Source organism: Lycium barbarum, chromosome 10 (genome assembly GCF_019175385.1).
Source record: "Lycium barbarum isolate Lr01 chromosome 10, ASM1917538v2, whole genome shotgun sequence".
Classification (NCBI taxonomy): domain Eukaryota; kingdom Viridiplantae; phylum Streptophyta; class Magnoliopsida; order Solanales; family Solanaceae; genus Lycium; species Lycium barbarum.
In genome coordinates this window covers 91012588-91032358 of record NC_083346.1, presented here as the reverse complement: position 1 = coordinate 91032358, position 19771 = coordinate 91012588, and the positions used below count along the sequence as shown (strand labels likewise).

Below are 19771 nucleotides of genomic sequence, written 5' to 3'. Positions count from 1 at the left end.
ACATTTAATGAAGAAAGATCATGGGTGGGTTTGGTATGACGAACATGTTTTTAAGAAAATATTTTCTCGAAAAATAAGTAGTTTTTTACTCATTTTCTTGTGGTTGGTGCACAAGTTGGAAAATGTCATTATAAGAGCATTTGCATATACTCAAAGTAAAATCACTATGAAGTTTTTGAATTCGGAGTGTAACTTTTAGTGGTGGGGAGTAGCGTTGTGTGTGTGTGTTGGGGGGGGAGGGTTTTTATAAAAATAACAAATGTATAAAATAGAAAATTTGGGGGAGAGGGTCGCCGCAGTGGGAGTAGGGCGTAATGGGGGTGGGTTGGCGAATGCGTTTTTGTTTTTATTAATCCGGAAAATATTTTTCCCCAAATTTTTATGTAAACCATTTTCTTTAATTTTGAGGAAAACATTTTTCAAAATCTTAAGTGCAATCGAACAAAAGAAAATAGGAAAATACTCTCCGGCATACCAAACACATGCTATAAGTTAGATATAAATAAGGGTAAAGTTATTTAAATATTCATATTAATTAATAATTCTAGGGGCATTTAAAATAAAAAAAACACAGAGTACTGATAAGCGTTTTCGTTTTCTACGTAATACTATTCTTTTTCGCTGCTGATTACTAAAAGCATTGTCGCTCACCTGGATCCCTGTGGCAATAAACTTTGCATTTCCTATAAAGGTATAGTACCTCTCTCTATTTCTAGTTTCTAGCAATAAAAAAACAAATTCCAGAGTAAAGAAGTTCACAATTAACCCCCTTCCTCCCTTCCATTTTTCCTTCCTACACACATGAAAAAAGGAGAGGAACTGGGGAGTAAAGGAATAGCAATTGACTGGGACAAGCTAATCAACAACAACGACGATCCTCCGGCTGAGCTAGTTGTTACCTCGGCGATAAAACATCAACCGTTCACCATGGACGGAGAAGAAGGAATTTCGCACTTATCAAATACAGATTTAATTGATAAAATTGCGAGGTTAAAAAAGTCATTGTCTAGCAACATTGGTGCTAGGTTACCTGATGGTGGTCAAAAGCTTAAAGCTAATATTAAATTGCACGAAGATGAATTAGAACGAAGGAAACGGGTCGGGTCTCAAAAGGTTTGACTTTTCACTTTTATTTCAAGTTCCTCTTCGTTTAATTTCATAGTTCCATTTCTAGAATTGTGTGCTTTTAGGTGTTTTGTTGCTCTTGTATTTACTGCATTCCGTGAAATTTTAATGAGATAATGGTAAAAACCCCTACTAGTATTTGTAGTATTAGTCTGTAGTTTCTTGTTCTTCGATATCTGTTACTATCTGTTGTGTCTTGTACCTCCATTATAGTATTATTTTGACTTTGACTTTTATCACTGTTTAATTTCGTGGTTCCATTTCTAGTATTGTGTGGTTGTAAGTGTTTTGTCGGTTGTGTCTTCAAGCTTTTAGGGAGATTTTAATGAGATAATGGTAAAAAACACACCTGAAATATCACTTTTTCGTGAGTTTCACATTGTGGGCACTTGTACTTTGACTCACTTGTTTAATTTCACAGTTCTATTTCTAGAATTGTGTGTTTGTAGGTATTTTTGTTGCTCGTGCATTCAGTGCATTTCGTGAAATTTAGTGAGATAATGGTAAAAAACACACCTGAAATATTACCTTTTCGCGAGTTTCACATCCCAACTATAAGTTGTTCTCTTTTCCTACCTGAACTATCACCATCTATGTTTAATATCACAGTTCCATTTCTATCATTGTGTGGTTGTAGGTATTTTCTAGCTCGTGCATTCACTGCATTTCGTGAAATTTAGTGAGATAATGGTTAAAAACACACCTGAAATATCACTTTCTTTTTGCAAGTTTCACACCCTAACTATCAGTTGTTTCCCTTTTTCTACCTGAACGATCACCATCTATGTTTAATTTCACAGTTCCATTTCTAGTATTGTATGGTTGTAGGTATTTGTTGCTCGTTTATTTACTGCATTTCGTGAAATTTTAATGAGATAATGGTAAAAAACACTACTAGTATTCGTAGTATTAGTCGTGTAGTTTCTTGTTCTTTGATTTCTGTTACTATCTGTTGTGTCTTGTACCTCGATTATAGTACTTCCTCCGTCCCAATTTATGTGGCACCATTTGACTAGGCACGGAGTTTAAGAAAGAAAGGAACACTTTTCAAATTTTTGGTCCAAAATAAGTCTCAGATATCTGTTTGCCAGTAAATCATCTCATAAAGTTAAATTGTTTCTAAATATAGAAAGGTGATATTTTGATTAAAAAAAATATTGAAAGGTGATATTCTTTTTGGGACATATTAAAAAGGAAAGTATGCCACATAACTTGGGGCAGAGGGAGTATATTTTGTTGTAGTTACTGGTCCCCCTCCCCTCTTTCTTTCTTTCTAGAATGCTTTATCATGCTATCTTTAGTATTTTGTCGTGGCTTCTTCACTTCCGTTATTTCTTTTCCATACTACTTTTTTTTTTTTGAAATTGGTAACTGTCTTTTCCATACTACTTTGATATGTTTTTTCTTGAGCCGAGGGTTTATTGGAAACACCCTCTCTACCTCCCAAGGTAGGGGTAAGGTCGACGTACACACTACCCTCACCAGACCCCACTTGTGGGATTATACTGGATATGTAGTTGTTGTAATGGTAAAAAAACACACTTGAAATATTACTTTTTGGCGAATTTCACATTCCAACTATCAACTGTTCCCTTTTCCTACCTGAACTATAACCATCTATGTAATTAAAACACTCCTAGTTGAATAGTTAGTGATAGTTTAGGTAGGAAATATCGAGGTGTGTTTTAATATATACCTAAACTCGAGGTGTGTTTTAATAAATAAATGGTGATAGTTCAGGTAGGAAAAAAGGAGCATGTGATAGTTGGGGTGTGAAACTCGCCAAAAAGTGATAGTTTAGGTGTGTTTTTAACTATTAACTCTAAATAGAGTAACTTGCTACAATGCTATTATAGACTAACCTCTGAATAATCCTATGCTTTACAGTCAGCTGTACAAGAGAATAGTTATTGTATTGCAGTATATAGCATCTTGTTACAAGTCGGAGAAGTATGAATTAGGAGTAGTGTGATTGTGAACTATGTAGAGTACCATTTCCTGCGAAATTTGGGTTTTTTATGGATTAAAAACAGTCTCTACGAGCTAGGGTTGGAAAGTTCTGTATTGTTTTTCAAAATAGAGAACGCAGTGAAGCAGATCACTCAGTGTTTCATTGTTGTATTTCACCTGGTTAATGTGCTTATCTGGCGTCTCTCTTAATTTTATTTCTTGATTAAAAAAAGTGCTTATCTGGTGGTATATGTAGACGACATAATTATTAGACTCATCAAAGTAAATGACTGTGAGAAGATCATCCAGTTTAAGTATCAAGTTGAGACCTACCATCACCATTATAAACAAACAAAGACAGGAAGTCACCTTGTCTTAACCTTTGTATTGAGAAGAAATCCTCAGTGAAGCCAGTGATAATGACTGAAATTTTAATGAATCACTTTCATCATCTCGCAGTGCAACTGATCTCGCCTCAGCTCATCTCGATGATAAGCACCACTCAGGAACTCACTTTGCTGTGGAAAATTAAAAAGGGAATCATGGGTTGCTAGTGTCTAGTGAAACAAAGCTCCAAACTAGTCCTCGCAATACAAGGTTCTTAACCTGGAATAACAAGATAACAACATTATCTCCTTGAAAATAAAATTATTTGTTGGTCTCGTTCTCTGGCTGGACAGCTGCGTGAAGCTGTTTTAAACCAAGCTAACATTCAAAAAAGAGGAAGTCATTGTTTATACTCTTTCATGTTGAGAAATACGACTTTGCAATCTCTGATGATAATGATGTTTTTTATGCTATTCGGCATGGGATGGCTAATGCAAGGCGAAATGCATAGATAGCCTCTCAAATTAATTTGGTAAATAAGTTCCATAGAATTTTCTCGATTGACCATCATTGTTTGTCATTTACTGTAGCTCCCTCTCAGTTAACCAGATTAGTACTCGATAAAAAAGAAGGTCCATGCTTGATATATTTAACGGTGGTGGTGGTGGAAAAATCAAAGAAGAAAGATGGGAGGGGGAAGAAGGTGGTAATTGTTAGTATTTTTTATTTGGGATTAATTGTAAGTGGAAATTAAGGTAAAAAAGAAGAAGAAGGAAGTTCCTTGTTTTTTACTGTTGCAGATGTGTTCTTAATGAAAAGTGAATAAGTGACACTCGTGTTGCCAGGTCAGATTGGCATGTGCACGAGACACATCACCGAGAAAAGTTATATATATGATCACTGAGATAGCTAATGTATCTAACTGATAATTGGTGCCGAGTTTGAGGGGCTATCTACATATTTCGCCCTAATGCAAAGAACAACTTTTGGTGTCTGTATTGGCTATTGACATGGAAGGCTTTGTGATTTCAAAGACAGCAAGAATGGTCCTAGGATGTCAACCTCCTTGTGCATAACATGGCAATTTGGAGGCTGAGGAGTAAAAGATATTCTGAAAGGGAAATAGTTGCTAGAAATAAATTGATAAACAGTTGCTTATGTAATTTTTTTTTTTCCAATGCAATCAAAATGATGTAAATGGCTAGACAATGTTATATAGCTTGTGAGCTTGCTTAGAGATATAATATTTTTTAAAACAATTGTAGTACCATTATAAGGTGAATAAAATACTAGTAATTGTCAACCTTTTCTCTTTCCAAACGGTGTCTGGGCTAGCTTGCTTGCTCCTCGGCTATTTCACCAGGTACCTGTGTTATCCCCCCTGTAGATGTGTCAGATAACTCTGGGCACTAGTACTTAGGCAGATTGGAAGAAATTGCCTGGTGTTTTGTCTCTACTGAAATTGAATACTAGTCTTCCATGATCTTCGTTCCAACTTCATCAACCTCTAGGCCTCTATTACTTGTCCAATTAAGGATGACGGGAGTCAAGAGGATCTCTATTTATTTTATAGAACCAGTTAGAACATATGAGTTCAATTTCGTTGTCGTGTCTTTTACTAGACAGATTTGAGAAAGCTTCTTAAGGTTTCTATGGGGGGACTTTCGCGAGGGTGTGCTCCTTCTGAAACTCACTATTCAAATGTCATGATCCTTCCTTAGAATATTCGTAACCCTTCAGTGGCATGCCCAATCAAAAAGGGTTTTGGAAGAATAGTAGATTTCCTTTTATAACCCAGAGCATATCCTTTACCTAGATAACCCGGATAAATGGAGTGGACTGTTTTTGCAGCTTAACCATCTAAGTTTAAGTGAACTGTTTTTGCAGATTAACCATCTTGGAATAGGATAAATCCTTTATTCCTATTATTTCCATTCTTCCCTTTTTGTCATAAAGAACCTGGTTCTGTAATACGAAGCCATCTTCTTTTTCCTTGTACCTGTGCTTTTAGATCTATTAATGTCAGATCAGTACCAATTGGCAAAAGATCAGCGATGCTGGACCTATTCCAATCTGCTTGCTTGCACGAGACAAACTTTGGTTTTTCACTTGCAGTTTATGAAACCTCTTCACTTTGTGATTGCAAGAAGAGGGCGATCCATTTCTTTACATGTACAACTTGAGTTATTTTCTTATGTGTTGTCTTGTTTGACTCGACACAGAGTTGAAGAAAGAAAGACTTTTGAAACTTGTGGTTGAAAACAAGCCATAGACATGTTTGTGGCTATAAATAATTTTACTAAGGTTAAAATGAGAATTTTAAATTTAAATTGATTCTAAATATAGAAAGGTGGCATTCTTTTTGTGACAAACTAAAAAGGGAAGTGCGCCACATAAATTGAGTATTAAATTAGATTTTACTCTTGTATCCCTTTTCCTCCACTTGAATGGTTTGAGGTGATAATTATAGGGAAAAAACACTCTCTCCATAGTTATTAGTGACATTGCATGAAGTAAATCTATCAGTTTCTTGTGCTTGGCATAGTTGAGAATTTCCTTTCTGCTCTTCCCTTAGCGTGCACGAAAAACTTCAATCTTTTTCTCTTGAACATTATAACTGCGTTCGATTCTCAATATTTTCGAGATTAGCTTGCTTAATTGAAAGATCAATAAGCATACTTAGCAATAAGGAGCTCAAACTTGTTCAATCATTTGGCTGACACATGCAATGCAAAACTGAAGATTTTTAAAATATATCGATTGAACTTACTTTCTGCAAGAATAATAAACCCCATAAGTTCCATCATTTGGAAGAAATATTTTTCCTTAAACTGCTAAGTAGAAATTTGGAAGAAATATTGTTTGACTTATCAGTAAAGGAAGATGTCGATAATAATTTTTGCAGACTACTCTGCCTCATATTTTGATGTTATCATCCATATGAAGTTGATTCATTTTACTTCTTTTAAATACTGTTTACTCACAGGTTGGTAGCTCCCAGATATGATATCAAGTTGTAAAAGTAGCAAATCAACCTTGGGGAACCTATCTAATACAAGAATATACAGACATACACGAAAAAGAAAGATCTCTTCAGCTTCTTAACACACTCCCCTTAACAGTGAAAATATGGTGTTGAACAAAAAAATGTTTCAAAAATGTTTCTTCATAAATGAACCTGTATCCCCATGAAGCAATGCTAAAACATTCTTTTCATAAAGACCATTCCAAATTCTGAGTTTCTGCATTCCAATTTTTTCTTCTTTTATTGCGGACCTAGCACCATAATAAGATAACACAAAGCTCTTTACTGAAACCCATAACAACTATAATTCATAATGGAATTTGTGTGAGTCTTCACACTAAATTCTGCATTTTTGTGATTTTTTTTTACAATCATGCCAATTCGTTAGTGTTGGAGTTTTTGAATTTGATTCATAATCGTAATGATATTCTCAATTATTCCACAGTCCACCTTCAAAAGAAGTACGTTTTATCCTCTTCGATGATAGTATAATTGAGCATCCTTGCTGCATCTATTTCGACAGGAAGTTGATGGATGCGTGAGGCATGACTTTTGTTCTATTGGTAAGGTCAATACTTCTGGTCTCTTTGTGTGTGTTGTATCTATGTTAAGTTATCTGCTGTCTTCACTCTATAAGTTCTTATATATATTTAAATTAAGGAGAGTTCCTTTAGGGGAAATGGGAGTCTGGGACGTAAGTACAGAGGCAGAAAATCTTCGGAGTTCCTGAGAGGTGAACGAACATAATCAGTTGTATCACGTGCATGAGGCACATGACTTCTGCACTGGTCTCCCTAGGAAGTTCTGAAAAGTTTTCCCAAATTCTATTTTACAATCTCTTTCCGTCTTTAGGTTCACATCTAATCATCAGACTCGGGGCTTGCAACAATGAATCTTTTTCTTGATATCCCCTGTAGGAACTATGCTTGCATAACTGACACATCGTTCTTTATAGGCTCTTCATCTTTTTGTTTCATATTTATTACTTTTTCTGCTTAGTTCTAATAGACTCCATAGGAGCTTTGCTCTATCTTGAATTCCATGCTTCCATATAGTGCTGAAGCTGCTGCATGAATAAAGAACACGAATCCCGCCTACTGTCTAGTGTGCCTACTGCCCATCTTGAAGAGATTTATAGTTCACTGTAGGTATTTTTGTGAGTCTCTTCATACAAACAAGAATGGCTGTGGGTTTGTGTGCATGTGCATGTACATGGACAACTGTGTGGGAATCAGAAGTGCGTCTTATTTGTTATTTTAATTTGCTTTACTAAAGTTATTTCTTCGAAAAGGAGAGCCTGAAAGTTGGATGCGACTTTATAGGTGCACCTGATAACTTCGAGCCACAGGCTTCACCATCTGTGTCCTCTTCACAGGCCACCTTTGCTGCTTGTTTTTTGAACAAGTTGGAAGCAAAAGTACAGTCTCATTCTTAAATTCATTTCTCTTCTTCTCCTTGAAGTTAACCATTAATTTTTATTACTTTTGCTTATTGAATAGCAGGCAGAGTCTAAGCCAGCCAATGCTTTCCAAGAAGAATTATATGCTCTGAATCCCTGTGACCGCGAAAAGACATTAAACAACCAGTTCTCAAAAAGAAAACGGCACAAGCGAGAGTCGTTGTCACAGGAAGCACGTTATAAATTTCCTGTAGACAATGGTGAACAAGTTTTAAATGTTGATCTAAAGGGAAGGGATTCTTCTAGTCGTTGTTCTGAAGAAAGTATCACCATCTGTTTCTCGGAGAAGTATGTGTTTTGTTTTTTGGGTTCTTCTATTTCACTTGACTTTCTTAGATAATTTTTCTGCTATCACTTTATTGTTGCTATTATTATCTTGGTTATTACTGGAAGCTCCTCTCTTCTCCTACCTGAATTTCAATTTTTAAGTCCAAAGATACTTTGGAGGTCATTTTGGTCATGATATTAATTTGATATTCTAAAGCACTTGTGATCTTCAAGCTACATTAAGACATTATTTGTTGTACTGGTTTGCTAAAACACCCATGTATGAACCATGAAACTTTGACTTGTTATGGTTATTCATTTCCTTTCCTGTCTCCCTTTGGCTGCAATTTGTATCTTTTGGTGTCCTATTATAAATAATGAAACAAAAGGAATACGTGTTTGCTAGTAATTTAATCTTTTTCTTTTCAGGACCAAAGCCTCTCAAGCCCGATCTTCATATACTAGAAGGCATGCAAATGTAAGGCTTCTCATTTATCCTAGTTATCCCATTCCGGCTAGCTCCGGTGTAGGCGTGTGACTACTTTTTTGTATATATGATTACTTGCATTTGTCATATTGGGAGCTGCTATTTTCTTTCTATGACATTCTAGGAAAATCTCACATTGACAAACTCGGGAGAGATGTTGGATATATAAGAAAACAAGTCCTAGACCCTAATGATTGGGGTAGGCTATTACAAATGGTACCAGAGTCACTCCGCGTGCAACCTTGGGCGATGGTGGGGCAAATTTGAGCGTTCAACTAAGTTTAGGCGAATCTCACATCTTTGAGATGATAGTGGGGCCAACTTTAACGAGGACGTTGAATCCGCACGGGAAGGTGTATGTGACACCCTAGGCAAATCCAACATCGGCAAAACATGGGAGAAATGCTGAGTATATAAGATGACAAGTCTTAGACCCCTAATGACACGCTTTACAGCTTTGTGGGCCTAGGCTTAAAGTGGACAATATCACTAATGTACTGCGCTATTACAATTTCGGGCAATAGCTTTAAGTCTTTTGGTGAATGGTAAATATTCACATGCTAAAGACTGCTCAAATGGTTGTTGCAGTGCACCACTACCTCTTTCTTTCTCTCCTTTTCTTTCCTTCGTTAGGGGGAGGGGGTGGCTAGTTGCAGTAGGTACACATTGATTGATGAGCTTATTAATACTTTAACCACTTAGTCCCTCCTTATTTCTTCTTGTTTAATTATTCCGTAGAAGTTTGCTAGGGTATAATGATCAGAAATGTGAAGTGGAAGAGAAATAAGCCAGAACTTGGCTTGATTATTCCCTCAAGCTATTGAGTTTAAATATATATGTTTACATGTGCTAAAAAGGAAACAAATCACTATATTCTTACAATAGGAGTAAATCAAGTGATCTACTATATTTACATATATTCTAGAATATTCACAAGGATTCTCTCAAGCTTGCTACATATATTACTTGTTCTAGGACCGGCTAATTAGGACATGGTGAATATATTTACAAGTTGATCATTTCACTTCACAAACTTTGTGATGATGTCTCCTGATCAAAAACTAAAATCTAGCAGATACAACTAAACCCCTATAAAATCCCAAGTTTCATAAAAGAAATAGAAATAAATTTTTGGCAATTCATTGACCGGAGATATGTTACTATGAGTCATCAATTCAGATGGCCAACTAGTAAATATTCTTACATAATTTCAAGGTTCCAGAAATGACGGCATCTAAAAAAAAAAGCTATTTTTAAAATTACATCAATCTTTGTAATTGTGGTAAGGTTCTTTCGGAAACAACCTCCTCACCTTTCGGTAAGGTCTGCGTACACTCTACCCTCCCCAGACCCTACATTGTGGAAATTTACTGGGTATGTTGTTGTTGTTTGTAATTGTGGTAAGGATTTGTGAGAATCTTCAGATAGCTTAAATTAGATAGATAGTATTCTGTATTAAATGTGAAGATTTTATTACACGTGCTTTCCTAATCTAGACCATATGTAAGCACTAGTTAAACCCTAAAATTTTAGGGCATAATAAATAAAATATTTCCAAAACCTCGTGTCCTCTTATTTTCTTCTCCTCTTCCTTTTCTCTTTACAAGAATAAATTAATCCTCGGACATTAGACAATATTCTGAAACACTATAACTAAAGGATGAAAATTTGTCCAAAATATCAATATAACTAAAGGATGAAAATTTCGTAAACTTACTTATTTTAAGAAATGAAGAGACAGAGGGATGAAAATTCCATAAGTTTAGTTATTTTAAGAAATGAAGAGAAACTCTTCATGGTGAGTTACATTCATGATAGTATTGCCCACTTGACATAAAAAATAGAAATCTCGAACATACTCATCAAGACTACACCATTCGAAGAAAAAAATGCCAGGAACCTATGAGCTGTCACATGTTTGTGTTCTTATTCTAGGAGGCAAAGATCATACTTTAAGATCACAAACAAAGTAGAGATGGTAGATGCAAGAGTATTGAAGATCACCCCTCCTTCCCCTCAAACAACTAAGTAATTAACAAGACACTGTGTTAATATTTCATTCTCTGTATTTTATGTACGCAAACTCGAGGCTGGGAGTATCTTTTCTCTCACGAAAAAACAATCAATTTCTATGTTTTCAGTCCTCTCGAGAAATACCAGAGTCGATGCAATGTGAAGTGTAGCCTCATTTATCAATTTCAAAAAAAAAAAAGTGTAGCCTCATTTATCACTCAAGTTTTATTTCATTAATTTTCCAAACTTTTTAACTCCTCCAACAGTTGCTTGATCCATATAAGTTCACATGTAGCCACTACCAACAACAACAACAACAACAACAACATACCCAGTATAATCCCACAAGGTGGGGTCTGGGGAGGGTAGATTGTACACAGACCTTACCCCTGCCTTGGGAGGTAGGGAGGTTGTTTCCGAACATGTAGCCACTACCATAGCTCGTTATTCAGCTTCTGCACTCGGTCGAGCAGCCACATTTTGTTTTACGTTTCCAAGCACCAAATTTTGTCCAACTAAAACACATTACCCATAGGTAGATCGTCTGAGGGTGGCTTTGCCCAATCTACATCTGTATATCAAACGATTTGCTCATGTTCTCCGTCTTCGTAAAGTAGTCCTTTTCCTGGAGAAGATTTTATGTACCGGAGACTGCGAATGACTGCATTTTAATGATTGTCACAAGAAGAATTCAAGAACTGACTTACAACACTAACCGGGAAGGTAATGTGGTTGAGTCACAGTGAGATAATTCAATTTTTCTACCAACCTCCCATGTCTTCTAGGATCACTAAGAGGCTCCCCCTAAGCAACAGACTCTGGTGGTTGCTCCATATATACCTCATCTTTGAGATCTCCATGAACAAAAACATTTGTAAGGCCAATGGCGAATAACAACCATTGATAAAAGGAGACGGACTAAAGCAATCTTAGCCACAGGAGAGAAGCTATCACCGTAGTCATGACGAAAAACCTGTGTATAGCCTTCGGCAACCAGTCGGGCTTGATCAATCTATCCATCAGGGCCAACCTTCACCGAATATATCAAACGACAACCAACTGTAGACTTACATGGAGGTAGAGGAACAAGTTCTCAAGTACCACTAGATGGCTAGAGTGTAAGACTGATATCTCCTCAATCATAGCTTGTCGCAAGTCTGGATGAGAAAGAGCTTCACCTGTAGTCTTAGGAATTGAAACAGATGATAGTGATGATGCAAAAGCATAATGAGCTGGTAACAGACAATGATAACTCAGGCAAGTATAGATAGGATTGCGATTACGAGTAAAACGAATACCTTTCTGAATTCTGAGTGGCAACGGGATAACTCTCTGTAGGCAACCTGCAAAGAATCTAGTGCCTGGCATGAATTGTTTGGACTGGATGAAGAGTGCAGACGATGATGATAAGTCAAAAATTTGCTAGGACATTGCGGAGGGACATGATGAATTTCTGTAGTCTCTTGTGCTTTATTTATTCTTTTTACCCTGAATATAGTTCATTGTCTCGGAAGTCTTGAGCTTTTACTTTATTCCTAATGTGGTTAGTGTTATTAAAAGCGCTCGCTTCGTGAAGCAAGGCGAGGCAAGGCATTGGGTCCAACAGTTTTGTGTCCTGAAGCGAGGTGAGAACAGAAAAGCGTGCGCTTCAGCAGAAGAAATGACAAGCGACTGAGGCGTGAAGCGTCGCTTAAGCGAAAAAGCGAGACTTTTGGAACTGTAATTGAAATCAGGGTTAATTTTAGGTCTAAGTTTAAAACAATTGCAACAAAGACTTATGCATTTTCTTCCTGCTACTGCTACTCGAAGTTGCTGCTCTTGTTCTCCTCCAATTCTAGGACTTCAAGGTAAGTTCTTCACTTCTTCTTCTCTTCTCCCCTTACTGTTTTTCTTATATCTTCTCTTCCCCTCTTCGATATTTCATGAAAACCTAGCCGAATTGATGCACAAACACAGATATGATGGAAATTAATCAATCCAGGAGAATTAACTCGAAGAAGGGGAAAAGCTAGTTCAGGGATTAACCGAGAAGGAAGCTGAATTGAGAGATAGAGTTTAGAGAGAGAAAGAAGTAACTTGTATTATCTTGAATAAATTAATCTAAGTACAATTACATATTGGCTTTATAGAGTGAATAGAATCGAATGAAGAATCAACAGAAATGAACTGACTAACAGAATTCTAACAACTCTAACTGCCCAACTAACTCATCTTGGGTCTAACTCCTGCACTTGCATCAATACCCCTTCGTAAAGAACATCCTTGACCTCAAGGATGGAAACCTGTGTTGCAACTCAGAAAGGTACTGCCATGTAGCCTGATCCGCAGTTATGCTGGTCCCAATTGACTAACACTTGACATGCAGTTTTGTTGCCTTTTTTTACCAATCTTCTTTCCAAAGCAGCTTCAGGTAGATGATAATAGGAACTTAGCATCAATAGGATATGGCCAAAGTATCTACTGACTGGGAAAACTTTTTTTGTCCGCCCAAAAGATGTTGAACTCGTCTTTCCAAGTGCAGGCCCACGAGCTTGCCATGAGAGCACTTCTTTCCAAGCAGCTCTTGAATAAACATCATAAGTTTTGTTATTAAATGCATTTTTCACCCCTGGAAACCTAATTTGATCATATTTGAGGTGAAAGAATTGCTGCTGGCCTTTATTTAACAACAATTTATCCAATTCCCATTGCTTCGCACCAACTCCGTTATGCTTCTCCTTTTCATTATCCAAATTCATTTTCTCATATTCCAACATGAAGGCATTACAAGAATTCACATAAAAATAACCAGCTGAATAGAGTACCAAGAAGCCAAAGGTACATAATCAGATATCATGTTACTCCTTGACATCCCATTTCTCTCAGGCATTTGATCGAACATGTGAGGAGCGACTGCATCTCTTCCAAATTTAAAATATACATCACCTTCATCTTCTGTAAAAAGTGTGGCAAGAAGCATGTCTTCAAGAAGATCCGGATCTCTTGTTGAAGAATCATTTCCATTATGCGCCTAACCATTCTGAGGTTCTCTGTTTTGACCTTCAAGATGACCGTCCAATGAACAGACTCTGTTGGTTGATGATTCAGCTCTCACCTGCTCCTTATCTTTCCCTTTTTGAGTCATAACTCCAATGGCGTCCTTCATTTCCAACAATTTCTTATTAGTCTGCGTTTTCCTTTCATTCATGCTCGTCATACCCTCCATCTATTTCTGCAACTGTTCTTGAATTTGTGACAGCTTGTCTTCCATTTCTTATACTGGTTTATCTTGGTTCTTGCTTCGAGTCCTAATTGCAATGCCGAGGATCGATTGCTCTGATACCAATTAATGCACAAACACAGATATATGATGGAAACTGATCAATCCAGGAGAACTAACTCGAGGAAGGGGAAAAGCTAGTTCAAGGATAACCGAGAAGGAAGCTGAATTGAGAGATAGAGTTTAGACAGAGAAAGAAGTAACTTGTATTATAATGAATGAATCTAAATTACAGATTGGCTTTATAGAATGAATAGAATCAACAGAAATGAACTAACTAACAGAATTCTAACAACTCTAACTGCCCAACTAACTCATCTTGGGTCTAACTCCTGCACTTGCATCCAAATTAATATTTTTTTTTATTTTTGTATTAAATTGCACTTCAGTTGAAAAAAATGTGTGCTTCGCTTCATGCTTCTCTCATCGCTTTGGTGAAGCGTGCCCTCGTCGCCTTTTTCGCTCCTTGCTTTCCAAATACTGAATATGGTCTTCTGCCATATTCGATTCATTATTTTCTCAGGGGGAGGCTGTTGTTCTAGTGGATGAGGGGGAACCTGATGCAATTATAGAGACAGAGCGAGTGGACCAAGTGGTTGAACGGTAATATATTTGTAAATTAGCATCTTCTCACAGTGACATCAGCACCTGATCTGAGTACAGTGAGCAATTGTTGATATTTCTTATATTCCTCTTTTTCCTGCAGAAAGGCAACCAAGATATACTATCCTTCACGGTATGGCATGAATCACAACCTTACTGACCCATTATGCATTACTTATAACCTTGGGGAGTTCCATTTTTTTTTGTTGCTTACCGTTTCTTTATTGTTTTTGCATTGAAATAGGGTTGATCCTGAATCTGTTGAAATTTGTTGTTCGGACATGGAATCTCTTGCACCTGAAGCATATTTGTCATCGACTATAATGAATTTCTACATCCGGTGAGTTAACAAAATATTTTGTCTGATAGTCACATTGTTGATCAATGAATAGATAGATTGGACATCTATTAGGAATAGGTTGCTTTGAATTTTCCGTAAGAAAAAGGGAAAAATTATAAAAGGAAAAGAAGAATGAAACTAAGGAGTCTTGATGTCAGTTCCAAAGAAAATATCACCTTCTGAACAAAGAGCTGTTTTCTAACTTTCTGTTTCCATTAAAGCAATCTCTAGTATAATGTCTATTATAGAGCTTAGCTGATTAAATATATGTTGTGTCTCATATGCATATACAGACACAATCATGTAATAATAATTTTCTGAAATCTTGTGTTTGAATTTGATGAGTACCGCAGTAATATCGTTTTGCCTTTTCCCAACATCAGCAGATCATTTGGTACTGTTGCTAGTTAGCCGCCTGCAAAAGTTTTATGATAAACTAATAAATACCTACTAACTTACTAATGGAAATTTCTTACGGACTTAATTTTTAGCCGCTGGTTTGGATAATCTCTTCACTTACTGCCTTTATAGAATGAAATTGTTGACTTCGGGGATGCATGAAGTTGGTCAACACTTGTGTTATCGTTATTTCTATCCAATCTATCATAACATTTTAATATCATAGAAGTAATTGCATATTAACAAAAGATATTTTTGTTGTAGTAATAGCTTAGCTCCAGTAAGAGTTGCCACGGTGTGACCAGGATGTCACAAGTTCAAGTTGTAGAAACAACCTCATGCAAAAATGCGAGTTATGCTGCATACAATAGACCCAATGTGGTTCGACCTTTTCTAGGATCCTGAGCATAGAGGGACCGTTGTCTTGGTGCACTGGAATGCCTTCTTTTGAACCCAAGCACGTGTCGTATTAATCCAGCGACGATAAAAAAGAGATCGAAACTGGATGAGTGCGTGACCGACATTCGATGCCTTTAACTCCCTTCGAGTGAACCACCTATTTCATATACCCATGTATGACAAATGTATGTACCACGCCAAATGAAATATCATTTTAACGAATGACATAAGTGTTGGCTCTTCAGCCTCATCTTATAAAAGAAATCTGTTTCATTCAGGTATGCCATAATAAGTATGTCACGACCCAACCCGCCATGACTGGCACCCACACTAACTCCTAGTGGGCGAACCAATACGCCTAACCATCTACTCATTCAAGTCCTTTTTTTTAAACTGGTAACTATTGTGTATATATATAAGTGGGCAACACAGTACATGGGTTGTACTGAAACCATATTTACAATTGTACTTCAGAAGCTAAACTGATCTACCTCATATTGAATCTAGCACATTAATTATGGTAGCAGTATCATCTGAAAATATCTGTTTACACCAAAAACATAATAGCAAAAGACAATTCAGTTTGATCTTCTGCATACTATTCTCTATATTTTCAAAACATCTTGAATTCCTCTCCTTCCAGATTGTCCACCAGATGCAAGCAGGGACAATTCTCCATCTACTTCTGTTCTTTGCCATAGACCCTGCTTCCTCCCAACTCTGTAAAGCTTCTGTAATCTTTCCAGGCATGATCCAGGATATGCCTTTAAGGTTAAAGAAAATTCTCCACAGCTGTTCAGTCAATTCGCAATGTAGGAATAGATGGTTAACTGTCTCTGCTTTATCTCCACACAATAAACATTTGGGACACAATGTTATCTGTCTTTTCATTAAATTTTCCTTGGTGAGGACAGGTTCCTTTGCCAAGAGCCACACAAAACAAGCTACTTTGTGTGGGATATTAGTTCTCTAAATATGTTTCCAAGGCCAATTATCAATCTGTTGATTAGACCGATTCATCAACCTATATGCTGCATACACCTTGAAATCACCACTGTTGTTACCTTGCCATCTCAATACATCTTCACCTGCCTGTACACCACTGAATTGTGCAAGTATGCTGTAAAATTCAGTTACCCTGTCCATCTCCCAATCATTGAGTAATCTTTTGAAAGTTATATCCTAACCTTGAGGTGTCCACATTTCTGCTATAGTCTTCTGTTGGTGAAGCACAAGATTGAATATGTCGGGGAAGTGTACTTTAAGAATCCCTATTTCATGCCAGTTGTCATCCCAGAAGCTAGTTTTGTTACCATCCAGGACTTTGATCTTTGTTTTGCTTTTCAGTTCACTCCAAAAGGCCCTGATGGACCTCCATAAACTAATCCCATATGGTATATCAACCTCCTTGGTCATCGATTTGTCTTCCTTCTCATATTTTGCATTTATAACTTTACCCCATAGAGTCTGATTCGCATTGGTAAGTCTCCACAGCCATTTCATCTTCACTGCTTTATTGTGAATCTTCAAATTCCTGATTCCCAGACCTCCATATTTCTTTCCAAAAGTAAGAGCTTCCCATTTGACTAGATGATACCCTTTCTTTTCTTTGTTACCTTGCCATAGGAATGCTCTCCTGATTCTGTCCAGCCTTTTAATGACCCCTGCTGGGATTGGAAACAAAGACATCATATATGTAGGAAGAGCATCTAAGACTGAGTGAATGAGCGTCAACCTACCCCCCAAAGATAGTATTGAGTCTTCCATTTGGCCAATTTCTTCTCACATTTTTCAATAACACTGTCCCAAATTCCTATGGATTTAGATTTTGCTCCCAGTGGCATTCCTAGATAAGTAGTTGGTAAAGCGCCAACTTCTCCACCTAGAATTGCATTTAGTTGTACCATCTCTGTGACCTCATTGATGGGGAATAAAAGGCTTTTCCTCCAGTTAATGTGTAAACCAGAAACACCTTCAAATAAGACTAAGATCACCCTCAAGTATCTCAACTGATCTTTTTGTGCGTCACAAAAAATGAGTGTCATCAGCATACTGGAGATGTATCACTTCCATGCTGCCCCTATCAGCTGTAGCCACTTCAAAACCTTGAATCCACCCATTTAAACTAGCTGTGTTTATCATATTATTGAGGCCTTCCATAACCAGAAGGAACAAAAAAGGAGACAAAGGATCTCCTTGCCTAAGACCTCTTTGTGATCCGAAAAAACCTGCAGGAGAACCATTAATAAGAATTGAGAAATGACAGTTGTGATGCAATGCTTGATCCACTGAATCCATTTATGTCCGAAGCCCATCCTTTCCAATAATTTTAGCAGAAAAACCCAATTAACATGATCATATGCTTTCTCAATGTCTAACTTGCATAGAATTCCAGGTTTTTGTTGCTTAAGTCTAGAATCCACAGCTTCATTTGCCACTAACACAGCGTCCATGATTTGTCTTCCTTTGATAAATGCCATTTGTTGAGAATCTACCAGCTTTGTCATTACCCCTATCAATCTTTCTGTCAACACTATGGAAATTAGCTTGTAGAAACTGCCTATCAAACTGATAGGCCTGAAATCCCTCAGTTCCTTTGCCCCTTTCTTCTTAGGAATCAATGCAATGAAAGTAGCATTGAAGCTTCTTTCAAAGAATTCTTGATCATGGAAATTCTGCATAGCATTCATTATATCATGTTTCACCACTTCCCAGCATTTGATGAAAAAGCCCATGGTGAAACTATCTGGTCCCAGGGGCTTTATCGGCTGCGCACAACTTCAAACATTTCAGTACTTCTTGTTCCTCAAACCTGCCTTGTAAAAGATCCCTCCCTTCCTCTGAGATGACAGGGCATCTTTCAAAATGACAGGAAGGCCTCCATTCTTCAGTTTCTGTATAAAGCTGCTGATAAAAGTCAATGATTTCCCCTTTCATTTTGACAGGATCCTGAGTTAACTTTCCTTGAACTAGCAATTGATCAATGTTGTTGTACCTCTTGTGAGCATGAGCCATTTTGTGAAAAAGCTTTATCACCTTCTTGTAGCCATAAGGTCCTAGGCTTCTGTCTCCATGAAATCTCTTCATTCTTGACAAGTTCCTCATACTCCATATAAATTGCAGTCTTCTTTGCTATTTCCTCCTCAGTTAAAGGTCTGTCACCAAGTACTGAATCCAGCTCTGCCATCTGCCCCAACAATTTCTTTCTTTGAGAGTTCAGGTTTCCTTGCTCACTCTTGCTCCATTCCTTTAGCTTTGTTTTAAGAGCTTTCAGTTTGCAAGCAAGAATGTAGTTAGGTCTCCCAATAAAATTAAAAGAACTCCACCAAACACTAACTCTATCAGTAAAGCCTTCCAATCCCAACCGCCAATTTTCAAACTTGAAATAATTTTTGTTCTGAACCCTAGTACCACTTTGTAATGCTACTAGAAAGTGATCAGAAATTAGCCTCTGGAGAAGTTATTGTTTGATATTATTGAAGCTGTCATCCCATTCTTTAGAAATAAGGATCCTGTCAATTCTTGAAGCTATCTCATGATTATCCACTTTGAACCAAGTGAAATTTCCACCCTCAAGTTGGGTATCAATTAGGTTCATATCTTCTATAAAATCAGAGAATTCCACCATACCCCTTGTTCTTGTATTACAATTCCTCTTTTCTGAGCTAAATCTAGTGACATGAAAGTCACCGCAAACTGCCCATGGCCCTTCCATCAGTCCCCTTACAGACCCAATCTCATCCCACACTATCCTCCTTTCTAAGTAGGAGTTAGGTGCATATACCCCAGTAATATGACGAGAAATCCTGCAATTGTGCCTCAAATTTACAAGTCAAAGTATAGGCACCAATTTCAAGCACTTTCCCCTTCCAAACCCTACTGTCCCACACCAACAAAATACCCCCCTCTTGTACCACTAGCCTCCAACCAAGCAAACCTCATCCACCTGCCACCCCATATCTCCTTAACCACCTCTATAAAATTCCCTTCTAGTTTAGTTTCCTGGATACAAATGATATCTGCATTCTAGTCTAGTACTAAACTTCTCACCATTGTTCTTTTAACCTTTTTGTTCAATCCCCTAACATTCCATGATACCAGTTTGAAATTCACGGATC

At 37.2% G+C, this 19771-nt stretch overlaps 1 protein-coding gene across 12 annotated transcripts in view; it reads left to right on the top strand.

The window, feature by feature from the left end:
* The first annotated feature begins 616 nt into the window (after positions 1-616).
* The window catches only part of LOC132615930 (ubiquitin-like-specific protease 1D), a 39806-nt gene continuing 20651 nt past the window's right edge, over positions 617-19771 (top strand). For 2 of the 12 annotated variants that reach the window (XM_060330530.1, XM_060330529.1), the window contains exons 1-8: positions 617-1113; positions 6951-6990; positions 7750-7844; positions 7927-8174; positions 8583-8631; positions 14436-14515; positions 14619-14648; positions 14760-14855. In XM_060330530.1, the coding sequence (XP_060186513.1) occupies positions 802-1113; positions 6951-6990; positions 7750-7844; positions 7927-8174; positions 8583-8631; positions 14436-14515; positions 14619-14648; positions 14760-14855 (950 nt within the window). In that variant the 5' untranslated portion in view covers positions 617-801. Of the gene's footprint in view, positions 1114-6872; positions 6991-7749; positions 7845-7926; positions 8175-8582; positions 8632-14435; positions 14516-14618; positions 14649-14759; positions 14856-19771 lie in introns of all 12 variants that reach the window. The other 10 variants (XM_060330528.1, XM_060330527.1, XM_060330526.1 and 7 more) reach the window with 10 other exon arrangements.